Genomic DNA, 23,466 nt, shown 5'->3' with positions numbered 1-23,466 from the left:
TGAATGTATGTTTTACTTTGATTGTTCATAGCATCGGGTTTATACAAACTGCACCCATCAATAAATGGTGCTCCACTAAAACTCTTGAGCTTATCTTTCAATCTCTCTCTAGTTGCAGAGATGTCAGCTTGAAAGAGAGAGTGCTTGGAGAGAGCAAAGATGGACAAAACCTCTCTAGTTGCTGAGATATTAACTTGAAAGAGAGAGTGCTTGGAGAGAGCAAAGATGGACAAAATGTTTAGAGACAGATTAGAGAAGAATTTTGAAGTTTTCTAAAGAGCACGAGGTTACTAGGGCTCTTAGTGCCCCCGTTTCCTGTGCCTTTACTTGAGAAATCCTCATCATCTAAATTATCGAATGGTGAGGAAGGTTGTCGCCCTAGTTGTCTTACGGGGTTCCAGCCTATTAAACTTTTTCCATTTCTATAAGGGTATGGTTTGCATAAAGTTTCAAACTTAAATAATTAAAGTAAGGTACACTTCCAAACTTTGTGAAGAGATACAATTTTGGTGTTAAAAAATATTTTGATAATGCGAAAATCTATTTTTATTTCTAATTATAAAATTTTAAGCTCAAAAAATGGTTGAAATCAAACAGATCTATGAATGCATACAAATCTTGAAAATTGATGGTCCAAATAATGTGTTACAATATGTGCTATTTTTAGGACTTTAAATTATTGTTTTAAAGATTGAGATGATCAATTAGAAGTTTTCCCAATATCTAAAGGAAATTTGTTTCATGTGGGCTAGATCACATTTATACATATGCGGTCCCAAAAGTGTAAAGCATCTTAAAGATGGATGCAAGTAGGTGTTCCATCTAAAAACAATGGTAATTGTCCAAATGCTTTCTTATTATAATTATTATTTATAGTTTTTAAAAGTTATTTATTTTTTCATATTCACAATCTCTATGTTAAAGATCACATGTATTTAAAAATTAAGTCTTAAAATCCATTTCAAAAATAGTTTTATTAAGAGGTTCGCATTTCTACATATATGGACTTGGCCACATGAAAACCATGTCCATATTTAAGTTACCTTTCTCAACGGGTACACCTTAATTCTATATTTTAAGGTATCGACCATATATAAACTTTTTCTTTTTCATAATGGATGGGATTTCCACGAGTTAGCAGAGTCACATGTACACATGCGTTCTTTCTCTAAAATTCATCTTAAAAATAATTTTTTTTATACAAACTTTTAGAGACGGGTGATCTAGGCCAAGGTGATAATGACTATAGATTAATATAAAAAATTTAATTTTAAAATTTACTCTTTTATTTTAAAAAAGCTTAGAGTTGTCCATAAGTTGTTTTCTTCCGGTGCTCTTTCCACGACGACCATCTTAAAGATGGACGTTCGTGAGTCAGCAGGCTCTTGAGGCCGCTGACACAATTCAAACTTGCCCTTCTATAATTGCTTGTGCGGGAATTTTCTTTGCGTGTTTGATTGTTGGAAGAGGGGGCTTCTCCTCCATACGGCCGGCTTCCATCAAAAGATGTGGTTTTTAAGCTCACTAGAATGCGTGGTGGATGTAGTATTCAACTTTGGTGGAACTTGGGTTTTGGCTCCCAAAAAGTTCCACCAAACAAACACGCCCTTTGTTCTTTACTCCTCGTAATAATCTATCTTCCGGGGCATACGATGATTCTTTCGCTGTCTGAGGCATCAATTTACACATACATACACATAGATAGAGGGTGTGTTAGGGGTGGCAACGGACACAGAACTCGCCCAGGACCTGACGGGTAGACCCAATCAAGGTCCGGGTATGGGTCAAAAAATTGGACTTGGGGATTGGGTCTAGGTCCCAATCTTGGATCCAAACACTACTTGGGTCTTGGTCTGGGTCCATGTGGACTTGACCCTAATAGCGTTGATATTTAAATAAATATACTTATATATTTAATTAATAATATTTAAATAACGCATATATATATTTAACAAATTAATGAAATATATTTAAGCATATTTAAATATATAGATATTTTGATTTTTGGGTTGGGTCTGATCGGTTTGGGTCATGATCAAGGTCCCACATTATATTTTTGGGTTAGTCTGGTGACTTCGGGCCCGATCGGTACCCATCGCCCCCTAGGTATGGTTGCATAAAGGGGCAACCTTTGTTCTGACAAATATTTAACTTATTTCAATGAATAAGGCCTATGCTTTATGAAAACAAAATAAAGCCCCATCTCAAATCCTTGTTTGAATAATATTTTCAGAAATATAAATCTCCATAATGACTCTAAAATCAATTTCCAATGCCACTAAAAAAATTTGAAACTCAAAAAATGGTACAAATCTTGTGGATCTTTGAATACTTATTTTTAAGACGAAATGACGGTCCAGATAATTTATTATAATATACACTACTTTTAGAGTTTGAAATCTTTTTTTTTTTTACAATCATAATGTTCAAGCCAAGATGATTGACGTAAAGGTTTTTCAATACTTGAATTGGAATTTAGACGAGTTATGAGGTGATATTTTACTTAGTTTTGATAGGGATGCATCCCTACCAAACCATTTTTATTTGCTCAATGAATGTGGGGGTAGTTGTAAAAACAAGGGCTTTTTTAGTGTTTTAAAAAGTTGTTAGGAAGTAGGATGTTAAGAAAGTTGACATTAGGGAGGTTTTAGTAATTGGTACGGTTTCTATAAAGTCGAGGCTCTAAACAATAAAAGTAAAGCCCATATTTAAATAATGTCCAAAAATGTGGTTTCAATACTGAAAATCGTTGTGATAAATTTAAAATATATTTTCATTTATAATTATGAAATTTAAAGTTTAAAAAATAGTGTAAATCGAGCATATATAAAAAAGAAAATCACAAAACCCCCCAAGTATACTATCTATGCAACTTAACCCCCAGCTAACATTTCCTCTCACTTTCTTCCCCACACCACATTTCTTCGCAAAAACCCCCAAGGTAAAATGTTGTTATTTTTTGGACGAAAATGCCATTCTCGTACAAAAAAGAGTCAATTGGCGATCCCAAGTAACGTATTGCTGGAGCGACCAATGCAACCGCTGGAGCGATATGGCTCCAGAAGTTGTACTGCGAGAGACCAATGCAACCGCTGGAGCGATATGGCTCCAGAAGTTGTACTGCGAGAGCGCATATTTGTACGGTCAAAGCCCTTTCATTGCCGGAGCGACCTATTCAACTACTAGAGCGCATGTCTTCATTGTCAGAGTAACCACCCTCTTCATTACTGGAGCGCGTGTCTTCATTGCTGAAGCGACCATCTACATTATTGGAGTGTGTGTCTTCATTGCCGGAGCGAGCCTCCACATTAATGAGCGTGTGGGTAAAACGCACGGGGAGAGAGTCGTAGGTAAAAGCCACGAGGAGAGAGAGGGGATAGTTTAGTTTTTTTTTTTTTTGGATTGAGGGGGTATTTGCGAAGAAAGGTGGTTTGGGGAAAAAGATGAAAGGAAAGGTTAACTGGGGGTAAGTTGCGTAAATTGTATATTTGGGGTTATTTTTGTAAGTTTCTTTATATAAAAAGACGTGCTTTTCAAAGTTGAAAATAAAAAAATACATTACAAGTTGTACTATTTCCAAAACTTGAAATCCATTTTTTTCTGTCCATGCATATTGATATTGAGATGATCAATTTGAGAATATTTAGGCATCAAAAGAACCTTTTCCAATTAAATTTTTGATGTGAGCTCTATTTTAATTGTTTAGAGGCTCTAAACAATAAAATAAAGGCGCATCTCAAAAATTCATTAGAAAAGTTATTTTAATGGTGAAAAACCCTCGATCATCTCAACCTCAAGATGTATGGACATGCTAATTTGTTTTATTCCAAGTATTGAAAATAATGCATCTTGTAATATATTATCCAGATAGACAATTTTCAAGATGTTGAAGTGTTCATAAATCCACTCGGTTCTATTTTTGTACTTTAAATTTTATTATTGGAGATAAAATAAATTTTCAAGCCCTTAAACAGATCTATAATATTAGAACAATATATTTCGGCACTATTTAAAGGTGCGCTCTATTTTGATTGTTTAGAGCCTCGGCCTCATACGAACCACACCCTTTAAGTTTTCAGTTTTCACTGTTGACCGCCAGCCGGCGCCTTTAATCCCCTATCCGAAGACAACTATTCAACAACGAAGAAAAGCGGCACAGAATAAAAAATAAAAAAAACTGAAAAATAAAAAGAAAACACAGACGCCTTTTCATCACAAAATTTTCAGAGAAAGGAGTAATTTTTCCCATTTATATGGATTTCGTTTTTTTCCATGGTTTTTTTCACGGCAGAAGAAGCTAGGTTTTTGTTTCTCTCTCTAAAATTGGAGGGAAGAAATGGCGAATTCTTGTGCCCTGCAATGCCTTCCAACGATGGTTCAACCGAGATGTGAGAGAAAGCCTTTGCCATTGTCGAATTATGGAAGATTTTCTCAGAATGGGACAAATACCTCAGTGTTGTTCCCAGAGGAAAGCCCTAATAAAATGCAGCTCTGATAGGCAAGCTAAAGGGACAATGCAAGAGGTGGAAAGGCTCTTCTCAAATCTTAACCAGGTCACATTGAAGAGAGAACGAGGTCCTCTCTCTCTCTAGATTTAGTGTTTATCGTTCTCTCTCTAAAAGGACCTGGTTCTCTCTTTCATTTATCCTTTGAATGAATTACGGTTTATATGTTAAAATTAAGAGAGAGAGAGAGAGAGAGAGAGAGAGAGAGAGAGAGAGTTTATGCGAGCTAATGATAAATGTATTTGTTCTTTATTATTCTTTTAATAAGTGATTTCCATTTTTGTTTATTTTTCCTGCTTCCAGGAAGCTCGTCAAGTGCAGTATTTTTGGTGGCTGGCACCACGGTATTTTCTCATTTCCAATCACTTTCTTCTTCTTCTTCTCCTTCATCCAACTAGAGCTAAATTATGGTAACCACTTCCTTTATAATTCTCCACTTAATTCACTTTGAATCAGTGGTGAAAAAAAACTAGGCCGAGTTACTAGGACTCGGCCCCTTGACAATTAAAAAATAAAATAAAAGATTATAATTTGTATTTTAAATCATGAAATCAATGTGTACATATTTTATTATGTGATTTTTATTTTTTGATGATGATTCGTGACTTTTCTTGTCATGAGCCGCATTTATATTTTTCTCTTTTTTTGGATTATTTTGGACCCTCTCAAGCTATAAATCAAAATTTTCAAAATCATCATCATCATCCAATCTTATCCCAATTATTTGGGGTCTAATCAAAATTTTCTAAATCCATGCTTTATATATATTTTCTATCTTAGTTGGACTTTTCATGTTGTTTTTAGTTTAGTTTGATTTAATACTATTTTTTACTTTAATTTTCAACATTTTTTTTATATTTTATTTTAAGGGCTTTTTTGGCCTGTTACACTATTTGGGTGAGTCTGGACTTGCACAAGTTATCAGCTCAGGCAACGGGCAGCGGGCAAATCCCGAGCCCGACCAAGTTTGTGGAACTTGCTTTAAATGGTTCCATATATGAAAGAACATCAACTTCAATTTGCATGAAAATGATTTATTCCATGCCCTAGGGTTATTATTTGCCGAAAGTTATATTATTAGGTGTCTAATTCCCAAAAGCAAAAGAAACAACAATCTTTTGGTGTCTATAATGAATATTTTTTAACTTACTTGTCTTATGAAATCATGCAGAAAATATATTTGTTAGATTTAAGTTTTTAACTGTTATGTATTAAGATCTCTTATTTGTTGTGCATGTAAGGGCTCGTCTTATGTTTATTGTTGCCAATTACTATTGTATTTTTGCAATTTGGAAATTCATGAGTTTATTGCGATGTTCGACGACCTAGCAATAGCAAATATTATTTTAAAAAACGAGATAAACATTTAATAATCTATAAAAGTGGATCACCTAAAAGCTAGATAGACATCTTCCTAGTTAAGAAGATAGATCGACTATCATGTAAAGACTGTAAGGTTATCCTAAGAGAGAGTTTGACTACCAAACATAGGCTCGTGGTTATGGATGTCTACATAAAGACATGGAAGAGAAGGGATGAAATTAATAAGTGTTCAGAAACTAGGTGGTGGAATTTATAAAAACAAGAAAATAAACTTATTTAGGGGTAAACTAGTTAAAAAAAGAAAATGGAAGTCTAAACATGAGGTCAATGTTATGTGGAATGAGATAACTGACTGTATTAAGAAGATGGCAAAAGAAGTTTTAGAAGAATTCAGAGGAAAAAGAAATTTCGATAAGGGAAATTGATGGTGGAGTGATGAGGTTCAGAAGGCCATTAGTGAAAAATAATCATGTTATAAAACTTGGCAATGTAGTAGAAATGATCAAATCTTAGAAGACAATAAAAAACTAAGAAAAACACTAAAAAAATAGTAAAGCTAAACTTAAGGCATATCTATATAGTAAATTAGGAACAAGAAAGGGTAAAAAAGATGTCTTCAAATAAGCAAAAATAAGAGATAGAAAGTGTAGGGATCTAGACCATATTAAATGTATTAAGAGTGATGATTAGAGGATCTTAGTGAAGGGTGAAGACGAAGGTGAAAGGTGGAGAATTTATTTTAAAAAAATTATTAAATGACGAACACAATGAGAACATAGCACTAGAACGAACCGCTGACATAAATGAGGGCGGAGGTCAGAACTACATTTGTAAGATTAGGATATCGGAAGTGAAAGGAGAACGAAGATAGAAAAGGCTTTAGGACCATATAGTATTCCAATAGAAGTTTGGAAGTGCATAGGGGAGATTCGCATTGACTGGCGCATCAAATTGTTCAAAAAAAGGTTGAGAACAAAGAAAATACCAGATGAATGGAGGAAAAGTTTTGTGGTACCTATCTATAAAAACAAAGGCTATATACAAAATTGTGCAAGCTATCAAGGGATCAAACTTATAAGCCACACTATGAATTTGTGGGAGAGAGAGACTGAGCAATGACTAAAGCATGAAATGAGTATATCAGAAAACCAATTCGGTTTTATGCCAGGGAAGTCAACGAGGCTATTTCCCTATTTAACAAACTGACTGATAAGTTTAAAGTGAAGAATAAAGACCTCCACATGGTCTTTTTAGATCTAGAAAAAACTTATGATAGAGTACCTCGATATTTGATTTGGTGAGTGTTAGAAAAGTAAGGAGTCTCTAGACACTACATTGACTCGATGAGAGATATGTAAGAGGGAGCACTAACTAGTGTACGAACAACTAGTGGAGAGATGAGTGAGCTTTCAGTGATAATAGGTCTACATCAGGGGTTAACAGTGAGCCGATACCTCTTTGTCTTAGTTATGGACGACCTAGCTAGGCACCTACAAAATGAGGTAACGTGGTGCATGTTGTTTGCAAATGACATAATTTTGATCGATGAGACCCGAAATGGCGTCAACACATAGTTAGAACTTTGGAGGGACGCTCTAGAATCTAAATGTTCTAAAATTAGCCGGACTAAGACAAAGTATATGGAGTGTAAGTTTTATAATAATAGGAGTAGAGACGAGGAAGTAGTTAAGATGGCCAAGAAATATCAAAACGAGCGCAATTTCGATATCTTGGGTTGATAATCTAGGAAAATTGAGAGATTGAAGAAGATGCCGTACATAGAATTAGAGCTGGGTGCGTGAATTGGAGATGTGCAACTATAGTTTTATGTGATCGTCGCATACCAATGAAGCTAAAGGGCAAGTTCTATAGGACAAATGTGAGACCAACTTTGCTTTATGGGGTGAAATGTTGGGTAGTCAAGAAACAACATACCCATAGAATGAGTGTAGCTGAGATGAGGATGTTGAGATAGATGAGTGGCAAGACAAGAAGGGATAAAATTTGACATGGCATCAATAGGCTATAAGATGAGAGAAAGTAGACTTAGGTGAGTTCGCTATATGTGGTGCAGACTCTGTACAACAACTATTAGTATGCACGAGTTAGTTCAAGTAGAAAGTTAAAAAAAGGCAAGTGGCACCCTCAAAAGGACATAGTTGGAAGTGGTTAGAAAAGATATAGGACTTATGGCCTCACTGAGGGTATAACCCTTAATAGAGTACTAGAGTAGAATGGCGGACCAGGTTTTCGTGTAGCCGACCTCAATTAGTTGAGAAAAGGCCTTGACGATGATGGAAACCATGAGTTTGTATTGGAATTATGTTAAGACTCTGTGCATTAAGTCACTATGCCAAAGTAAAGCTCTGTGAAATTGTATTCGTGATTCGCATAACGTGGGATTCACACACTGCTGTGGTGCACTTTAATTCAATTGTAGTTCACAATGTTTTTGAGCTCAATGCCTGGTGATAGAGTGCAGCCGGTCTTCCTAACAGATGATTCAGAAGTAGATCTTTGTGTCTGTGTCATGACAAGTGGGCTTCATAGCTCAAGGAGCTCTGTGTGTTCGCCCACGATGACTGCGTGCATTTCTTATTTTCGAATGCGTTTGATTTGGTATTTGATCATAGTTTTGAGAAGTGATTCTTGTTTTGTTCACATCATTCATTGTTAACATATTTGTTTCATGCGAATCACAGATAGGTGCAGGCATTTTGGCCATCCCTGCTGTCACACAAGAAGCTGGATTTTTCGCATCTGCTTTGACATGCTTTCTATGCTGGATTTATATGGTATTATTTGCTGGTTATTTTGCATTCCCAGAAATATCGACTACACGGATGGCCCATACAATACTACGATAAATGTGAAATTGCAGGTTGTGACAGGATTGTTGATTGCTGAAGTGAACGTCAATACCATGTGTGAACTTGGATCTGGGTGTGTCTCTTTGGTAACTGTTTGTGTTGTTTATAAAGAACATAAACTTATAATTGCATTCAACAAAAGGAAAGAGTTATTATAAGTTTGTAACTCCTTTTGTTGCGCATTTAAAAGATTTCAGTTTGAAATTTCTTCTTGGATTGGTTTTCATTACTATTTTCTATTTGATTAATTCAGCGTTTCAAATTATCTGACAAACTGCACTATGTTTATTTTTTCTCTAGCTGATTGTAATCTTTCTTCGCAAGACCTTCCATGGCTTTTAAAAGTACTTCCTTTTTTTATTTTTTATTTAACTCTTTTTTATGGTGGTTTTTTTTTTTGTTTTGGGGGTGGGGGGAGGGGGTTGGCAAATGCTTGCTTATGTTTATTATTCTTCCATTACTTATCTAAGCTGACGAGACTCATCGTAAAGTTCAAAGTAGGGTGTTTGTGCGCAGATAATCTTTGTGACAGTAGAAACTGGATGTAATTGACTGTCTTTATGACTGTTTAGGTGTCAATGACCATGAGAACTCTTGGAAAAGCTGGGGTTCAAATAGCTAGGTATGTGGAAAAGCTTGGTACCTGTAATGGCTTTTCTAATGTATTTCCGAAAGAAACCTGTACAATAAAACCATTTACTCTTAGTGTACGGAGGTCATGATCATTATTGATAGTTAGATGTGGGATGTGTCATTGGCTGGGCACAAAGTCCAAAATAATTTGTTTTGAATACTGTAACACACTTCAATCTATCGATTTCACATCCTCCTTGTAGCAAAAGTGGATGTCAAAAGTGGTTGGTCTTATAGTATACGATCCCATTTCTGAAGTCCTTATGAGAGAACAATCTTTGGAGCGTGGAGATTAAGTATTGCAGCACTCCAGCGATCTGTAGCTATAAACTGGTTTTGATAATAAAGGGAACTATCACTGTGAAATGCCCCTGAATCTCAAAAAGTTTATGTACACTGCTAATGTCGTGTTTTCATACCATGAACTTTCTACCAAAAATTATGGTCTAAAGTTGAGAAGTATCCATGCATGCCCAAGCAGAGGCAAGTTGTACCAAGTCGAGTTGCTGAGGCTTCTAAGATTTGATATGCTGTCCCTTTTTTTTCCCAATTAAAGAACTTTGGCTCATCGTAGCTCTCATTTGGGTCAGAGGCAGTTGGGGCATTGGTTCAATCTTCTCTTTGTTAGCATTTGGATTCTTCTTTCTTTCTTCTATGTCAACGTGCCATTGTATTGGCACTTCTGTTATCCTATGGGATAAAAAAGCACTTAAACTCTCTATCTAATAGGGTGATATAGCCGCAGAGGCTATCTGTCGTCCTTTTGTTCTTTGAGTTTCTCTCTCTTTCTCATGCTTTTTTTCTTGGTTTTCAGTATGTAATTGTTATATGTGCTTCTTTTCCCAAGATATGTCTAAGACAAAGTGCTTGTGGACTTTCAGTACCCATTTGTTTGCGGCATTCATCAATATGTTATTGACCATGGTTTTATATATGAAATCAGGCTCACTATTTTCTCCAAAGTACATTTTACTTCTGTTAACATTGTCTTACAAAACAATTATGTTGCAGCTGGTCATATCTCTTCATACCCTATGCGCTTCTCATTGCCTATGTGGCTTGTTCTGCTGACATTTTGACAAATTTCCTTGGCATTCCATTGTATTCTTCTGTATCCCTTTCAATTATTTATTTTTGGATGGTTTGTTTTGTTCTTATTGATCGCTTATAATGGATTGAACGTTGTGCCCTGGAATTTATAGGCAATAACTTTGATTGCTTGCCTATGTAAGGATAATCGACTATTCTATTAGTTTTGCCAGTACTTTTCAAGATTTTGAAAAGCATCCAGAAACAAAACCAACAGTTATCCGTATCCAATATGCTGGACCTTTTGTTTTCCTTTTGGTATTTGCATTAGGAAGTTGAACTACTTCCACCACTAAATCTTTCAAATATTTAGGGCTTGGTTGTTGGTCTTAGTGTTCTGGACTTTTGTCCGTTAGTCACTAAGACTGATGGCAAAGCCCAAATACTGAAAGGTATACTGGCCTCACAAGCTTCCTACTTAGTAGTTCCTAACTACCCACATGCCCATGAACCCCGCAATTCCGGCTACAATATTGATAAAAGATTATTGGAAGTTACATGAAAGCATGCATCACTCGGAAGTAAGTCTTCTTTCAGAAACTTTTGATTATAAAGACATTGAAATTTATGTGGTACTTGAGAATTATTTGATAGAACTTCACTCTCTATGGTACTAGATCCACTCGCATCTATTGAATCCGAGAGCCGTCATGGTGCTGATTAAGAGTACAGCACGACCATAGGGAAGCAAAACAAATTTCTAAATAGAGGTTTGGAGGATCAATTTTATGGTGGAAATGGTCTAAGGGAGGTTGGATATCAATCGACAATTTTCTTGGTTACTTGGTTTTAGCAGCTAGTTACTTCTTCCAGGTTTTAGCTCTGCAAGAAGAATTTTCAGTCCCCTAATATGTGGTCATCTAAGTTCTATAAAATTTGTACTCATGAACATAATCATGATGTTGGGCCTTCAATCAACCATTAGCTCACTATTACTTAGTTTTAGCAGCCAAGTACTTCTCTGAGGTTTTAGTTTTTCAAGGAGACCATTGGGGCCTCCATTACGTGGCCATCTATGTCCTATAATATAAGTATTATGTGGATAAAAAGATTTCGTACCTTAACTTTTTAGTAGTTCATGGCTTGCTTTTGTAATAGAGAGTTGGATATTAACAAATAGATGTTATGCGTAAGCTGCAATTATTATTTTAAAGCTTTGGAACTAGTTTAGTTGGCCTATTTATTCGATTTGCGTTATTATTGCAGATGGGAAAGTGCCATGTTGTATTCATTGGTTTTTGGTGGTATATGCTATTTTGGAAGGTAAGTGCTGTAAGATGAAATTGTCACTTGTTTTATATTAGAATATTGATATTCATATCAATCTTTATATAAGAATTTAACGCCTCTTTTACCATTAATTCATGGAAAGATGATAGAAAAAGGATTAACTTAGGGTTTTAACTGCAGTCAACGGATTATAGGTGCGATTAATGGGCCTTTGGTTTTGGGAATCCTAGTATCTTTTGCAGCACTTGTGGTACTTTTATCACTCGTCTGAACCTTTTCTTTGTTTCTGAACTATTAAGTAGTAGGGAAAGGTTTCTATACTTCCCCTACAGCATAGAAGATCTATGCTTCCCCTACCATCCAGCCGTCCAATTTTGATCAAGAGAGCCACTCACCATTTGATCTTAGATCTGACGACTCAAAGTATTTTATTTTTAGTTTTTTTTGTACAATTTTATGAATATGAAATCTGGTATGTGTCATCTTCTCACTGGGGCGCACCTATAAAAAGTATTAAAAATATTTTTTCGATAAACTATAATGACCAAAATTCCCCTTGAAACTTTCAGGGGTATTTTGGTCATTTTATTTTATTGAAAATATTTGTTTTTATATTTTTTGCTAGTGAGAGTTTAATAGAGGATCGGACGTCCAAAATTTGGTGTCGAAATAGTTTATAGAAAAAAAATTAATATTAAAATAGTGTAGAGACGTGACATTGTGATTGGGGCAATCTTAGCCCTCCATTCAGAATGGACAGTTGGATAAGGGAAGTATATACGTTTTATGCTATAGGGGAAGCATAGAAAGCTTGCCCTAATTAGTATATTGTAGTTGGGTTACTCAAACTTGGTTCTCTCTACTTTTTCTTCACGTATTGGCTCATTGTTTTCATGATTTGGACTCCTTATGGGTTAGGTGGAAACTTTCATTAGTAGCTATGGCATTGAACTGAAAAATGAGCACCAGCTAGGCCAACCTTTGGACAAGTGCTTATAATTGGTTGTCATAGTTTGCAATTTTAAATGCTAAAGTGGTGCCTTGGCTCCGAGGGATGCTTTTCCTAAGACTTGTAGCTATGTTCTTAGGTTTCAATGCAAGAGTGCTCATGTGCTTGCACACACAAACCAGGTGTGCTTCTGTGTTTGTGTTATGCGCATATATTCGTGAATGCATAAATGTCAGGTACCTACTAAATAGAAAATTGATTGCAGATTTTGTGATTCTTTCACTTGTTGGTGCAATTCCTTGAATGTTGTTTGTGGGATACTGGTATCAACTAGGAAAGTCTGATTATGGGAGGGTTTCCTTTCAACATATTCATGGAGAAACTATAGATTCAGTGGTAATCCAAAGGGGATACCCAAGATGGCATATCAGATTAATTTCAGGACTTGGGATTACAACATTATGAGTCTTAGTGATATTATAGGACATTGAGACTTGTATTTGTTTTTGACTTTTGAGACATGGATGGTATTACAATTGTTATGGATTTTCATGAGTTAATATCGTGGTTTGAGAAAACGTCATAACCCTTCCTATTCTTCCCTCCAATCATCCCCTTCTTCCCCCTTCTCACCCCCACCAACCCCACCCCACCAAAAAAAAAAAAGAAGAAGCAAATCCAACCCTGGTGCTCAGCTTCGCCAAACAAATTCAGTTCAGAAATTTGTCGGACCCTAAATCATACTTGTTGTTGACTCGAAGGAAATAAAAGAATATCCAGAGCTGAGAGCAAATAGGAGAAATGCTGTCAATCATGGGGCTAGACTATAATGCTGTATTGATGATATTAGTGAGAAGCTTTCAAAACCCATGTGACCAAAAGGAGAACCAAAGGGCATAGATAGAAGAAACATGAAACTTAAACCTCGCATGCAATATAAACTATGACAAGAACAGCAGGTGTAGACAATATTTTTCCTTTCCCATAGGCTTCAAATACTGCGCTATCGACTGATCAGGCGATCTTTCACTGTGGCATCCCCTCATCTGCTCCAAGTGAAGCCAATTGAAGATTTCATGGAGTGGAGATCTCCCAATACAAGGCTCCATATTTATCCAGTAGGTATAGAGTCTATGGACTCAAAATCATCTCCTTGAGGCCGAAGGATAGCCCAAACCCATCATAAGCTCGTGCCCTGTGGAGAAGAAGACCAGTTACTTGGCTAGCACTCCCAATTAAAGGGCCCTCAAGAGGCATCTGGGTCCTTTGGGAATTGGGTTTCTTGGGAAAATGGTTTGACGGGAAACTGTTTCTCTGGCTTGTACTTTCCCATGTTCGTTAACTTGTCTGGAATTCCCTAGGCATTCAGTTTCTTTCATTTGTAGCCTGTTTGGGAATCGTTTCGCAGGTAAATTGGAAAGCAGCCTGTTTTTTCCAGGTTATTGAAAACAAGATTAATTAGATATTGATATCTGTTCAAAGAAGGAGATTGTTTGAATAACCTATTCTTAATAGGACTTAAAAAATAAACTGTTTGGATTACAAGTTCTTGATTTGTTATTAATGATTACTTCTGCATCTTGAGAGTTATGACTAGGCTTTGAATGTTTCAATTGGGAGGCTAGCTCATAAATCACTTTGCTCATATTTTAGTAGTTTAGGTCAAATTTTTTTTTTTTTTGAAAGTTAGTTTAGGTCAAGTTAAATTCACCATAAACAAATAAGATGACCATGACATGTATAGTTGATCACTCTATGAACCTCTGACTAGAAATCAACGTGAGAAACACCAACCAACATAAGAAGAAATAAAAATCTTGGAGGTACATTGATTAAAAAACAATACAGGGAACATTAACTTACAGAACTGCAGTACACTCTTAATAGGCTTACTGCAATTTAAAAGCACAATGGGGAAAGCAAGAACTAAGGGGCATGCCAAATTGTCCAGCAATGTTACTCCAATTAAGCAATACTTCCCTTCCTATTCCTCCCATGTATCCAACAATTCTTTCCATGAGATAGTATAGGGCCAATTCTCCTGCACAGGACTGGATATTCCTTGCCTTTGGGAATACTTTGATAATATAAACTGTGCAAAAAAAGCACAAAAATAAAATAAAAAATCCAAACGAATACTATTGAATGAGCAATACTTAATAATCTTGAACAATTAACTTTCCATGTCATAAAGTAAAATTGACAATGTTTCTAACTTCCTTACATTTCTAGCATCATGTTGTGTTCACAAAATGATAACTCCAAAGGGATCCTCTGTCTTTGTAATTAAAAGGTACATGAGAAACGAGTGGTTTAAATTTTTTCCTGAATTTTAAGAAATATGATGCTGAAAAGATATTAAGAGTATAAACTATGTCTGAAAAATATATGAAGCATATCCAAAATATATGAAGCATATCCATTACTAACAACGTGACTTCATTGTAGCTTGAGTCCACAGACAAGATATCACTTTAATCAAGTACTAACTCCCCAAATCACAACCTCACTGTTTAAATTACAAATGCAATATGCTGCTGGAAAAATAAATGCAATTTTCTTTAAATCTATTCTCATTCACTCAGGTGACCGTAACCTCTCATGAGGACATCAAAACCTATCAAGAGATCCTAAGAGTTCTGAGAGATAAGTTATGTTTTCTTAATTATGAAGAAACAGTAATCGATGAATCTGAAACTGAAACGTTTTCATGGACAATAATTAATTAATAATAACATAATTCAACAACCAATCCACAAATAACTATTACAAAAATTAACAATTAAATCTATGTAAATGCTTTGCGCAATTTCACATAAAACAGATTAAATACATACAAATAACCAGTGGTTTAAAAAACGGATCAGTGCCCTTGACCGGGCACCCCAAAAACCCATCCGGATCGGAGAATCGGTGATCCGTATCGGGAATCGGCGAATCGATTCGATTAAGCCTTTAAAAATTCAAAAAAAATTATTAAAATTCATTATAAATATTTTTTTTTAGGAATCCAATAAGAAATGGGGGTACTCCATTAAGAACTTTCATTTTTTTGCATCAATATGTTAATATTGAGATGTTTTTGCCCTGTATGAACTACTGTTAACCATTATTATTAATTATAGTATTATAGTAAACATGATTAAAAAAGAATCAGAAAATGTTTTCTTATCATACGATTAAAAATAAAAATAAAACCCCCAATAAATTCTAATGTTATGATATTAAAAAATTCCAAAAAAACTTTATCCATAAAAATGAAAATAGAGATATCAAAATTCAAAAAATAAAAAAAATGCCTATTGACAACATGCACAATAGTTACAAAAAAATAAAAATAAAAATACATAAGGAAATAAAATATACCGAAAAAACCATTTTAACAATAAATAGCAAAAAAATTTATATGAAATTTTTTTAATTTGGCACTCTAATTAAGTCATTTAGTTTGGGAAATATGTTGATGAGGCTCATTGAATATGACATGCTAATTTGGAAACATGATATGCTAATAGTTATAAATTAATTGACACACTCATTAATATTATTAAACTAATTGACATGTTCATTAATTCATTTTTTAGAACATGATTAAACAAACTAAAAGCCCTTATAAATTTTAATATTATGACACTAAAAAAATTTACCCTGAAAATTAGAAAATAAAGATATTAAAATTCAAAAAATAAAAAAATGGCATGTTCATTTCCCTAAGTTTCCCCACTCCATTTATTGATGTAAAAAAAAATAAATGAAAAAGTGGCATGGAGTAGAAAAACAAACTAGAGAGGGAAAACTATTTTGTAGAAATGTAGTTATAGAACATCGAAATAAGCAGCGTATTAAATTTTTGAATAGTTTTGAGATCCAGTAATTGTCCCACATCTAAAAATGGGAGTGCAAAATGACCATATAAAACCCATGATTTTCCTTGCGTGAGTTGTAAATTATTAAGCGTGGGGAGGTTGCTGCTGTTCTCAACGTTAATAGAGGGAGGTGTGGCGTGCAAGGGTACAATGACAGCGTAATGAGGTACATACGATGGGAGTGTGACTTCCGATTGGGGCGAGTGCAACTGAAGTTGTTGGTTAACTTTCGTATTGGTACGTAAAATCGTGTCTACTCCCCCGATTCACTGTACCGTATCACTGAGAATCGGCGATTTTTCTCTTGACATGCCCGATTTTCGATATTGTGTAGGAATCGGCACGGGGTGGCTGATTCCCCGTGTCGACCTGGGCGACCCTGGGTCGACTCGCTGTCTTTTAAACCCCTGCAAAAAACATATACAGACAACTAAATGAAACCCATAGCCATCAGAATGACTGAAGGGTACTAACCATTGACCCCATTCTCAGGTTGGGTGGATACGCCGGAAGGCATTCTTGCCTTCATCTTTACAACTAATTTTTTCTGAATATCCTCAATATCAGCCATTAAAGCCTCTGTGTAATTGTTTTCACCTTGAAGGTTGGTAGGTAGGTCAGGATCATCGAGATTGGACATCCAACTGTATGATCGGTCCAAGAGATGCTATGGGCAGTTAGAAAAGAAGGGACTCTTTGGTTTGGGGTTGCAAAGTGAAATGGCAAAAACAGTTTTTTCAGTGACGAGAAGAGGTTAGAAAGGGTAGAAAGAATGAGAGGAAGGGAAATTTGGGCTTTCGGAGAAATGAAAGCATGGGCTTGATCATAAGGAGAAACTGAGAGAAAAATGATCAGTAATAGTAGGGGAGAGGGGGAACTCTGCTAACATTTAGCAGTCAATAGTATTGCTTATGTATGAAGAGAGGGGTGTCGTTTGGTGGGAGTGGAAGGGCCTATGGTGCAAAGAGCAAGCAGCTCTGCCCAAGCAAAGGAGAGAGAGAGAGAGAGAGAGAGAGAGAGAGAGAGAGAGCTGAAAAACTGAAATGAGGCACCCATTTGTTTTTTATTCTGTTTGGGGAGGGGGCAGGCTATAGTTATGCCCCCTCTCAACCCCTTAGATGGGAAAGAGCGAGCTGGGTAATTAACTCTCCACTCCTAGGGGTGTGAAGTCATCATCCCAGCTACAGTTAAGAAATCTGAGAATTGGGTTTCTCAGATGCTACACTAAAAAACCTTTTCTCATGAAACAAGTGTGGGAAAAGGCTCCTTTTCTGGTAAAATACTTTCTGGCAAGTATTTTTGTAGAAAAGAAATGTGTGCTTAACGTTATAAGGAGGTCCTTTGAAAAGAATAAGGGAGGCTGGACCATAGCCAATATGGAAGTCCTTTCCACCATCTCCCTAGGTCTTATTGATTTACCCCCAAAACAAAGCCTTCTTTACTTGGTCAAGGAATAGCAAAAGTTCAATCTCGAGAAAAATTGACTGATTCTGGCTGTACCCAGAATTGAAGGTGCTACGGCTAGGTGTTCATTCCAGAACACTATCCAAACCAGTTTGGGATCACATATGCCATCCTACTTTGGACAACTACAACACCAGGTAATAGCATATCTCATCCTCTCTACTTGGAAAGACCGAAGCTTGCATCAACTGATGCTACAAGGGTGGTCCTCTTGTGAGGTCGAGCGATGGGCCAGCTTTAGACAATGTTTAAAGTTGAAGTTGACATCAACTGATGCTATAATGGTGGTCCTCTCATGAGGTCAAGTGATGGGCCAGCTTTAGACTATGTTTAAAGTTGCAGTTGCTCAAAGAAGAACCAAAAATCCAGAATCAGGAGCGCTTTGATGATGGGTGGATTGTCCAAACATTGATCCCAATATGGATGGGCTATATTGGCAATCTAGATGGGCTAGATCAATGATCCAGCAAAAAAAGAAGAGAAAAACAAAGAAATGTTATATAATATACAATATATGTGTTTTTAATCACCTAGCAAGGATGGTGGCAGTGACTAAGGGGTATAGTTGTTTCCTAAGCCGTGGAGGTTCAACCCTCACACCACAATTCCTATTTGTTAATGTTAATAAGAAAAAGCATTAATTATTAAAATAAATAAATAAAGAGGTTCAATGAATGCTAGGGGAAAAGTTTTTAGATTTTATAAAAGGTAGAGTTCCGGGAGGGATTCAAACCCCCAACCAAGCATTAATTTTCTCAGTCCTAGCCAACTACGCTATTTAGCTTAATAGCTTAGTTGGTATAGTATTAACTATTATATAATATATATTTAAAAAAAAAAGAAGAAAACAATTCGTACTCAGAATTGGCATAGTGTTCAGCTACTTGCAAAGTGGACCAGTAATTCCTTATCCGAAATGGCGATTTTTTGAACATGGGTTTTGACTAAGAAAGAGGCTTTAATGGCAGAAACCGATGACCTAGATCTGCTCAAAGAAACTAGGGTCCTAAATCAGGAGGAGAGAACTAGAGAGTTGCAGCAGAAGACAATATACTCTGAAACAAGAAGGCATCCACCTGTATCAGAGAATGAGAACCAAGTGGCTGAAAGAGGGGGATAATAAGACTTCTTCCAATGATCAGTAAGTTGCAGAAGTATGGAGATCTCTATTCATTATATAAAAGGTAGGACAATATATGATGATCTGGTGGAAGTTTGCAGGGATCATTTGAGAATATTTTAAAGAACTCTTCTCTGCAAAAAACATCACATGATAATCACTTCAAACCTCTAGTTTCAAAAGATTTTTGAAGAGCGTGCTGCTGGGCTTTAACTCCCCTTCACAGAAACTGAAGCAATCAAAACAATAACAGAGCTTGGTCAAGGAAAACCTCTAGTTTCAAAAGATTTTTGAAGAGCGTGCTGCTGGGCTTGAACTCCCCTTCACAGAAACTGAAGCAATCAAAGCAATAACAGAGCTTGTAAGGGAAATCCCCAGGGCCTGATGAGATTTCTGTGGCTCTATGTTATCCGTTTCAAGAGCATTTAGGGGTTGGTGTTTTAGTTATGCGCAATGATTTTCATCTGCTTCAGTCCGAAAGATCAGAAGTGCTGAAGAAATGAAGGATTTCTGACCAACTACTTAGTCAATAGCTTACACAAAATCCTATCAGATGTTCTAGTTCCTAAACCAGGTGATCTTCCCACACCAAAATGCTTTCATCCAAGATAGGAAAATTCTTGATTAGGCACATGTCGCACTTGAATATATCAATTAGCATCATCAAACAAAGAAACTAGAAGTGATATGTACGTTGGACTTTGATGAAGCTTACAAGGGAACCTGGCACTCAGTAATGTTCAAGTTGCTCTTCAGTTCAAAATGGCGTGCTTGGATGGCTGGGTGCCTATCCATTGCAAATTTCTTTGTACTCTTCAATGGGAGACCCTATAATTATTCTTTCTTCAAGGGCCTGCCCCAAGGCGAACCACCATCCCTGTTCCCCTTTGGCATCATCTCTGAGGCCTTCAGCAATCATCTCAAATTTGTATGGCAGCTTCTCAAGTTTATTTTGCCAGGTCAAGCTGGAGGGTTTCAATTTGCCCCAAAGTGGTTCGATCTTCATCCACTAGCAATAGGCAGACAATATGCTTATGTTATGTTAAAAAGTGAGAGAGAGAGAGAGAGTAGTAACAAAAGCCACAGACTCTCCCATTTCTCAAGAGAGAGAAAGGACTCGTTCAATAGAGAGGGAATTGTTGAAACAAGAAAGTAAGATGAACTAAACACATGCACAAAGCACAACAAACACACATGCACAACATAAAGGGGGGATTTAGAGAGAGACTGAGGGACTAGTTAAAGAGAGAGAGGATTGGTTTGAGAGAGAGAGTAATAACACACCTACTAAGCCCCCATTTTCCAAGAAAGAGAGGACTGGTTCAAGGGAGAGAATGGTTGAAGAAAGAAGAATAAAGTGCACACACAACACAACATAAACATGTACATAACATAATCTCTATCTAAAACACACACCACAACACACATACATGGCATAATCTCTGAATCTCACATAGACACACATACACACCTAGAGCACACCACAAAGTGCACACAAAGCATTCCAGGTGGGTGCCTTAACCAAGTCACTTGGTGCGTGCCTATTAGGCTGCCATCCAGGGCAGCAGCCTGGGCCTCAGTGGAGCATTGTGGCATTGAGGCCCCGCCTAGGTAGACTTCCAAGGCAGGGTGCGCTTTAATACACTGGTCAATACTTACGATTAATTTGAGATCTCTCCAATTATCTTTGCATATGTATCCATTATCCAATTTATTATAATGGACAACTTTATTTCCCAGGGAGTGGCTGCTGGTGACCTAGATTGGAATTCCCTGTTGCAAGCCCATTTTGAAGCTGTCCCAATGAGCATACCAATAATAGTACTTGCATTTGTGTATCAGGTGAGGTTCTTGAAATTGACTGCATTCAAATTTAAAGTCTGCTAACACTTCACTGCCAGTGTGTTTCAGAATGTTGTACCAGTTCTTTGTACAAATCTTGAAGGCGGCTTGTCGAAAGTAAGGTGACAATTCAATTCATTAGATTTTGATTGACCAATTCATCAATGCGATATATGGTACAGGGAAATGTGTGGACATTGGAAACCAAAGTCATGTGGGATATTCGTCGCAATTGGATAAAACGCACAGTGATGATGTGTGGGACCTAACATGGAGGCATGTCTTATTTTAAGGCTCTCACACTTTCTCCATCAGCACTCATCATTTCATTCGATGGCGATGGCCCCAATGGACAAACAGTTTCATTATTTTATGTCTATAGTATTGGAAACCACTTTCCATGCCTGGTCTTTGTGAAATCTTAAGACTGCCTACAAAATACACATTAACACATTCTATTCACACTAAGTGATTGAGAACAAGATCAAATAACGACTAAGACAATTCTTAATGTAGCCAAATTCTCTATAAAACCACCTGCTGTGACCAATAGGGCATCAGCATGTTACTGTAATATGTTATAGGGTGGTTTTTAAACTTAAGATTACTCATAAGGCTCATCTAAGACACATGATGAAAAAAGCAGAAGCCCTCACACTATCTGCCAGTGGGTTTCTAAATTATAATTCTTCTTTGAACTACAATTCTTAACACCAATTTCCACATCTATACCAAAATTATTTGATGTTTCGTAGAAATTCTTTGGCTTCCTTTTCTTGTACAGGGTGACTTGTTTAGTAATTGGTATCCATATGTATTTTCAGAACATCCATTGTACTAGGAACTGCTATTCCACTGATTTTGTTTCTTGTGGGGGATGCCGTGATTCTTGGGACCATTTCAAATCTTGATACAAATGGGAATCTGGCCACAGACCCATTGGAGCAATTGCGAGCCAGAAATGGAGTGGTTGGAGTGAGTTGTTCAATAGTCAACCTTGTCTTTAAGTTTCCAGTTTAGAATGAATAAGAAAGTATTCTATTTCATTTTCTCTTAACTTTAACTTTATTGAGTTCAATACTTGAATGCAGCCAATAGTGGAGACATTCTCATTCCTTGCTATATCAACCTCATACATTGGTTTCGTTTTGGGCCTCACGGACTTCTTATCTGATCGTAAGTGCTTGCTCACCACTAAATATTAATAGCGATTAGAGTAACTTTACTTTCTTTCAGTGATCACGACCCAATGTGATAGTCCATAATTACGATAATGCTGTTGGATCCTCTCTCTCTCTCTCTCAAAATCCATATAAAATCTGTATTATGATCTTCATTCGCATGTGTGGATTTCCAGTGCTGAAACTACCCAGTGGTGAGAGCAAACCTCTTCCATACGTGTTGACTATAGTGCCACCTCTGGTGCTATCATTGCTGGATCCAGACATCTTTTTTAAGGCCTTGGACTTTGCAGGAACTTATGGAGGTAATTTCTCTGTAGTAATCAGTCTAGCTTAATGATCTCTAAGCTTTAACTTTGCTTTAGATGCGAATCAAGGAAGAAAGAAAAAGTATAATTGCAGCAAACTTAAATCGATCAATATGTAAAATTCCTTGATATTTGCAGTTCTAGTTCTGTTTGGTATTCTCCCAGCTGCCATGTCTTGGTCAGAGAAGTATGGTGATGGTTCGTCATCAATCAAACTCCCCCCACTTGTTCCTGGTGGCAGAATTACTCTCTCTCTTGTATTGGGTGGGGCACTATGGGTTATTTTCTCAGAAATACTCAAGAAATTCTCCTCATATTGATGATAAGTCTCAGTTTTGACATCACTCAAGCAGTAAGGATGGTAAAGAGTATATATGTCGTAAGTGGAGTCATGCATGAAGTTGTAGGGAATATTAATGGATGGCTTAGATCAAATTATATGCATTGTAATATGCCATTAGGGCTGTCAGATTGAGCAGAGCAGATCGCAATCGTCCAGATTGCCATTTTTGAGGACCCTTTTTTCTTGGAAATTCTTTGTACAGGCCACAAATGATGGACCTATTCTTTTTATTTAACAATATGAAACTTTGAACATCGTATTATATCTGCACAACAAGTCTCCTTATTTTATTTTATTTTTTGTGCTAATTTCCCAAAAACTTAGTGATTGATGTTTCAAGAAAATTAGCTAATCCTTATGTAAATTGGAGGGACTTCATTTGAAGGGTATTTATGCAAAGATTTGCTGAAATCTATTGTTGCAGACATAACATTCAATTATTTCAGTAGTGCCTAGTTGAAGAATGATTTTTTTTTTCTTTTTTCTGGAAATTTGTTACGATGTAATTTATGCTCCTTTCTTTTACAATCCGCTTTCATTTCTTTGGTAATTTTACAATAGAGTTCCTCAATTTACATTATCTTTTATTGCTTGGGTCTAGGTTTTGAAAACGAAAAATAGTGGTCACCAAGAGTACTGTACGCACTAACAGACTAGGGAGTTTTACCGAAAAATCCTATTTTATTTTTGAAATTGGAAACTTGTTTCATATATTTTATATTTTACACAATTTCTATTTATTT

At 36.3% G+C, this 23,466-nt stretch overlaps 1 protein-coding gene across 50 annotated transcripts; it reads left to right on the top strand.

Moving 5' to 3' along the window:
* The first annotated feature begins 4,136 nt into the window (after positions 1-4,136).
* LOC18442844 (Tryptophan/tyrosine permease) lies at positions 4,137-22,993 on the top strand. 50 transcript variants are annotated; one of them, XM_088860444.1, is made up of 14 exons: positions 4,156-4,523; positions 4,809-4,849; positions 8,531-8,623; positions 8,710-8,771; positions 9,271-9,320; positions 10,343-10,432; positions 11,627-11,683; positions 11,831-11,900; positions 20,790-20,891; positions 20,961-21,013; positions 21,716-21,866; positions 21,983-22,067; positions 22,249-22,377; positions 22,519-22,993. In XM_088860444.1, the coding sequence occupies exons 5-14, from the start codon at positions 9,277-9,279 to the stop codon at positions 22,698-22,700; spliced, it is 963 nt and encodes a 320-aa protein (XP_088716570.1). In that variant the 5' UTR covers positions 4,156-4,523; positions 4,809-4,849; positions 8,531-8,623; positions 8,710-8,771; positions 9,271-9,276; the 3' UTR covers positions 22,701-22,993. The 50 variants fall into 50 exon arrangements, 24 of the variants coding, with proteins under 24 accessions (XP_088716545.1, XP_020528321.2, XP_020528323.2 ...); XR_016051074.1 differs by having other exon boundaries at positions 4,215-4,575; positions 21,826-21,866; XM_088860437.1 differs by having other exon boundaries at positions 4,215-4,575.
* Positions 22,994-23,466: the final 473 nt, after the last annotated feature.

Source organism: Amborella trichopoda, chromosome 1 (assembly GCF_054954075.1).
Source record: "Amborella trichopoda isolate Santa Cruz 75 chromosome 1, AtrichopodaSantaCruz75HAP2 v2.0, whole genome shotgun sequence".
In the NCBI taxonomy this organism is placed as follows: Eukaryota; Viridiplantae; Streptophyta; class Magnoliopsida; order Amborellales; family Amborellaceae; genus Amborella; species Amborella trichopoda.
The sequence above is the reverse complement of the archived record's forward strand: the minus strand, read 5'-3'. Positions and strand labels throughout refer to the sequence as shown.

Coding starts and splice junctions, on each gene's coding strand:
- LOC18442844 (XM_020672662.2), top strand. CDS start 4,419: ATGGAAGATTTTCTCAGAATGGGACAAATACCTCAGTGTTGTTCCCAG. Junction 4,576..4,808: donor CACATTGAAGAGAGAACGAG/GTCCTCTCTCTC, acceptor TCCTGCTTCCAG/GAAGCTCGTCAAGTGCAGTA. Junction 8,624..8,709: donor TTCTATGCTGGATTTATATG/GTATTATTTGCT, acceptor GTGAAATTGCAG/GTTGTGACAGGATTGTTGAT.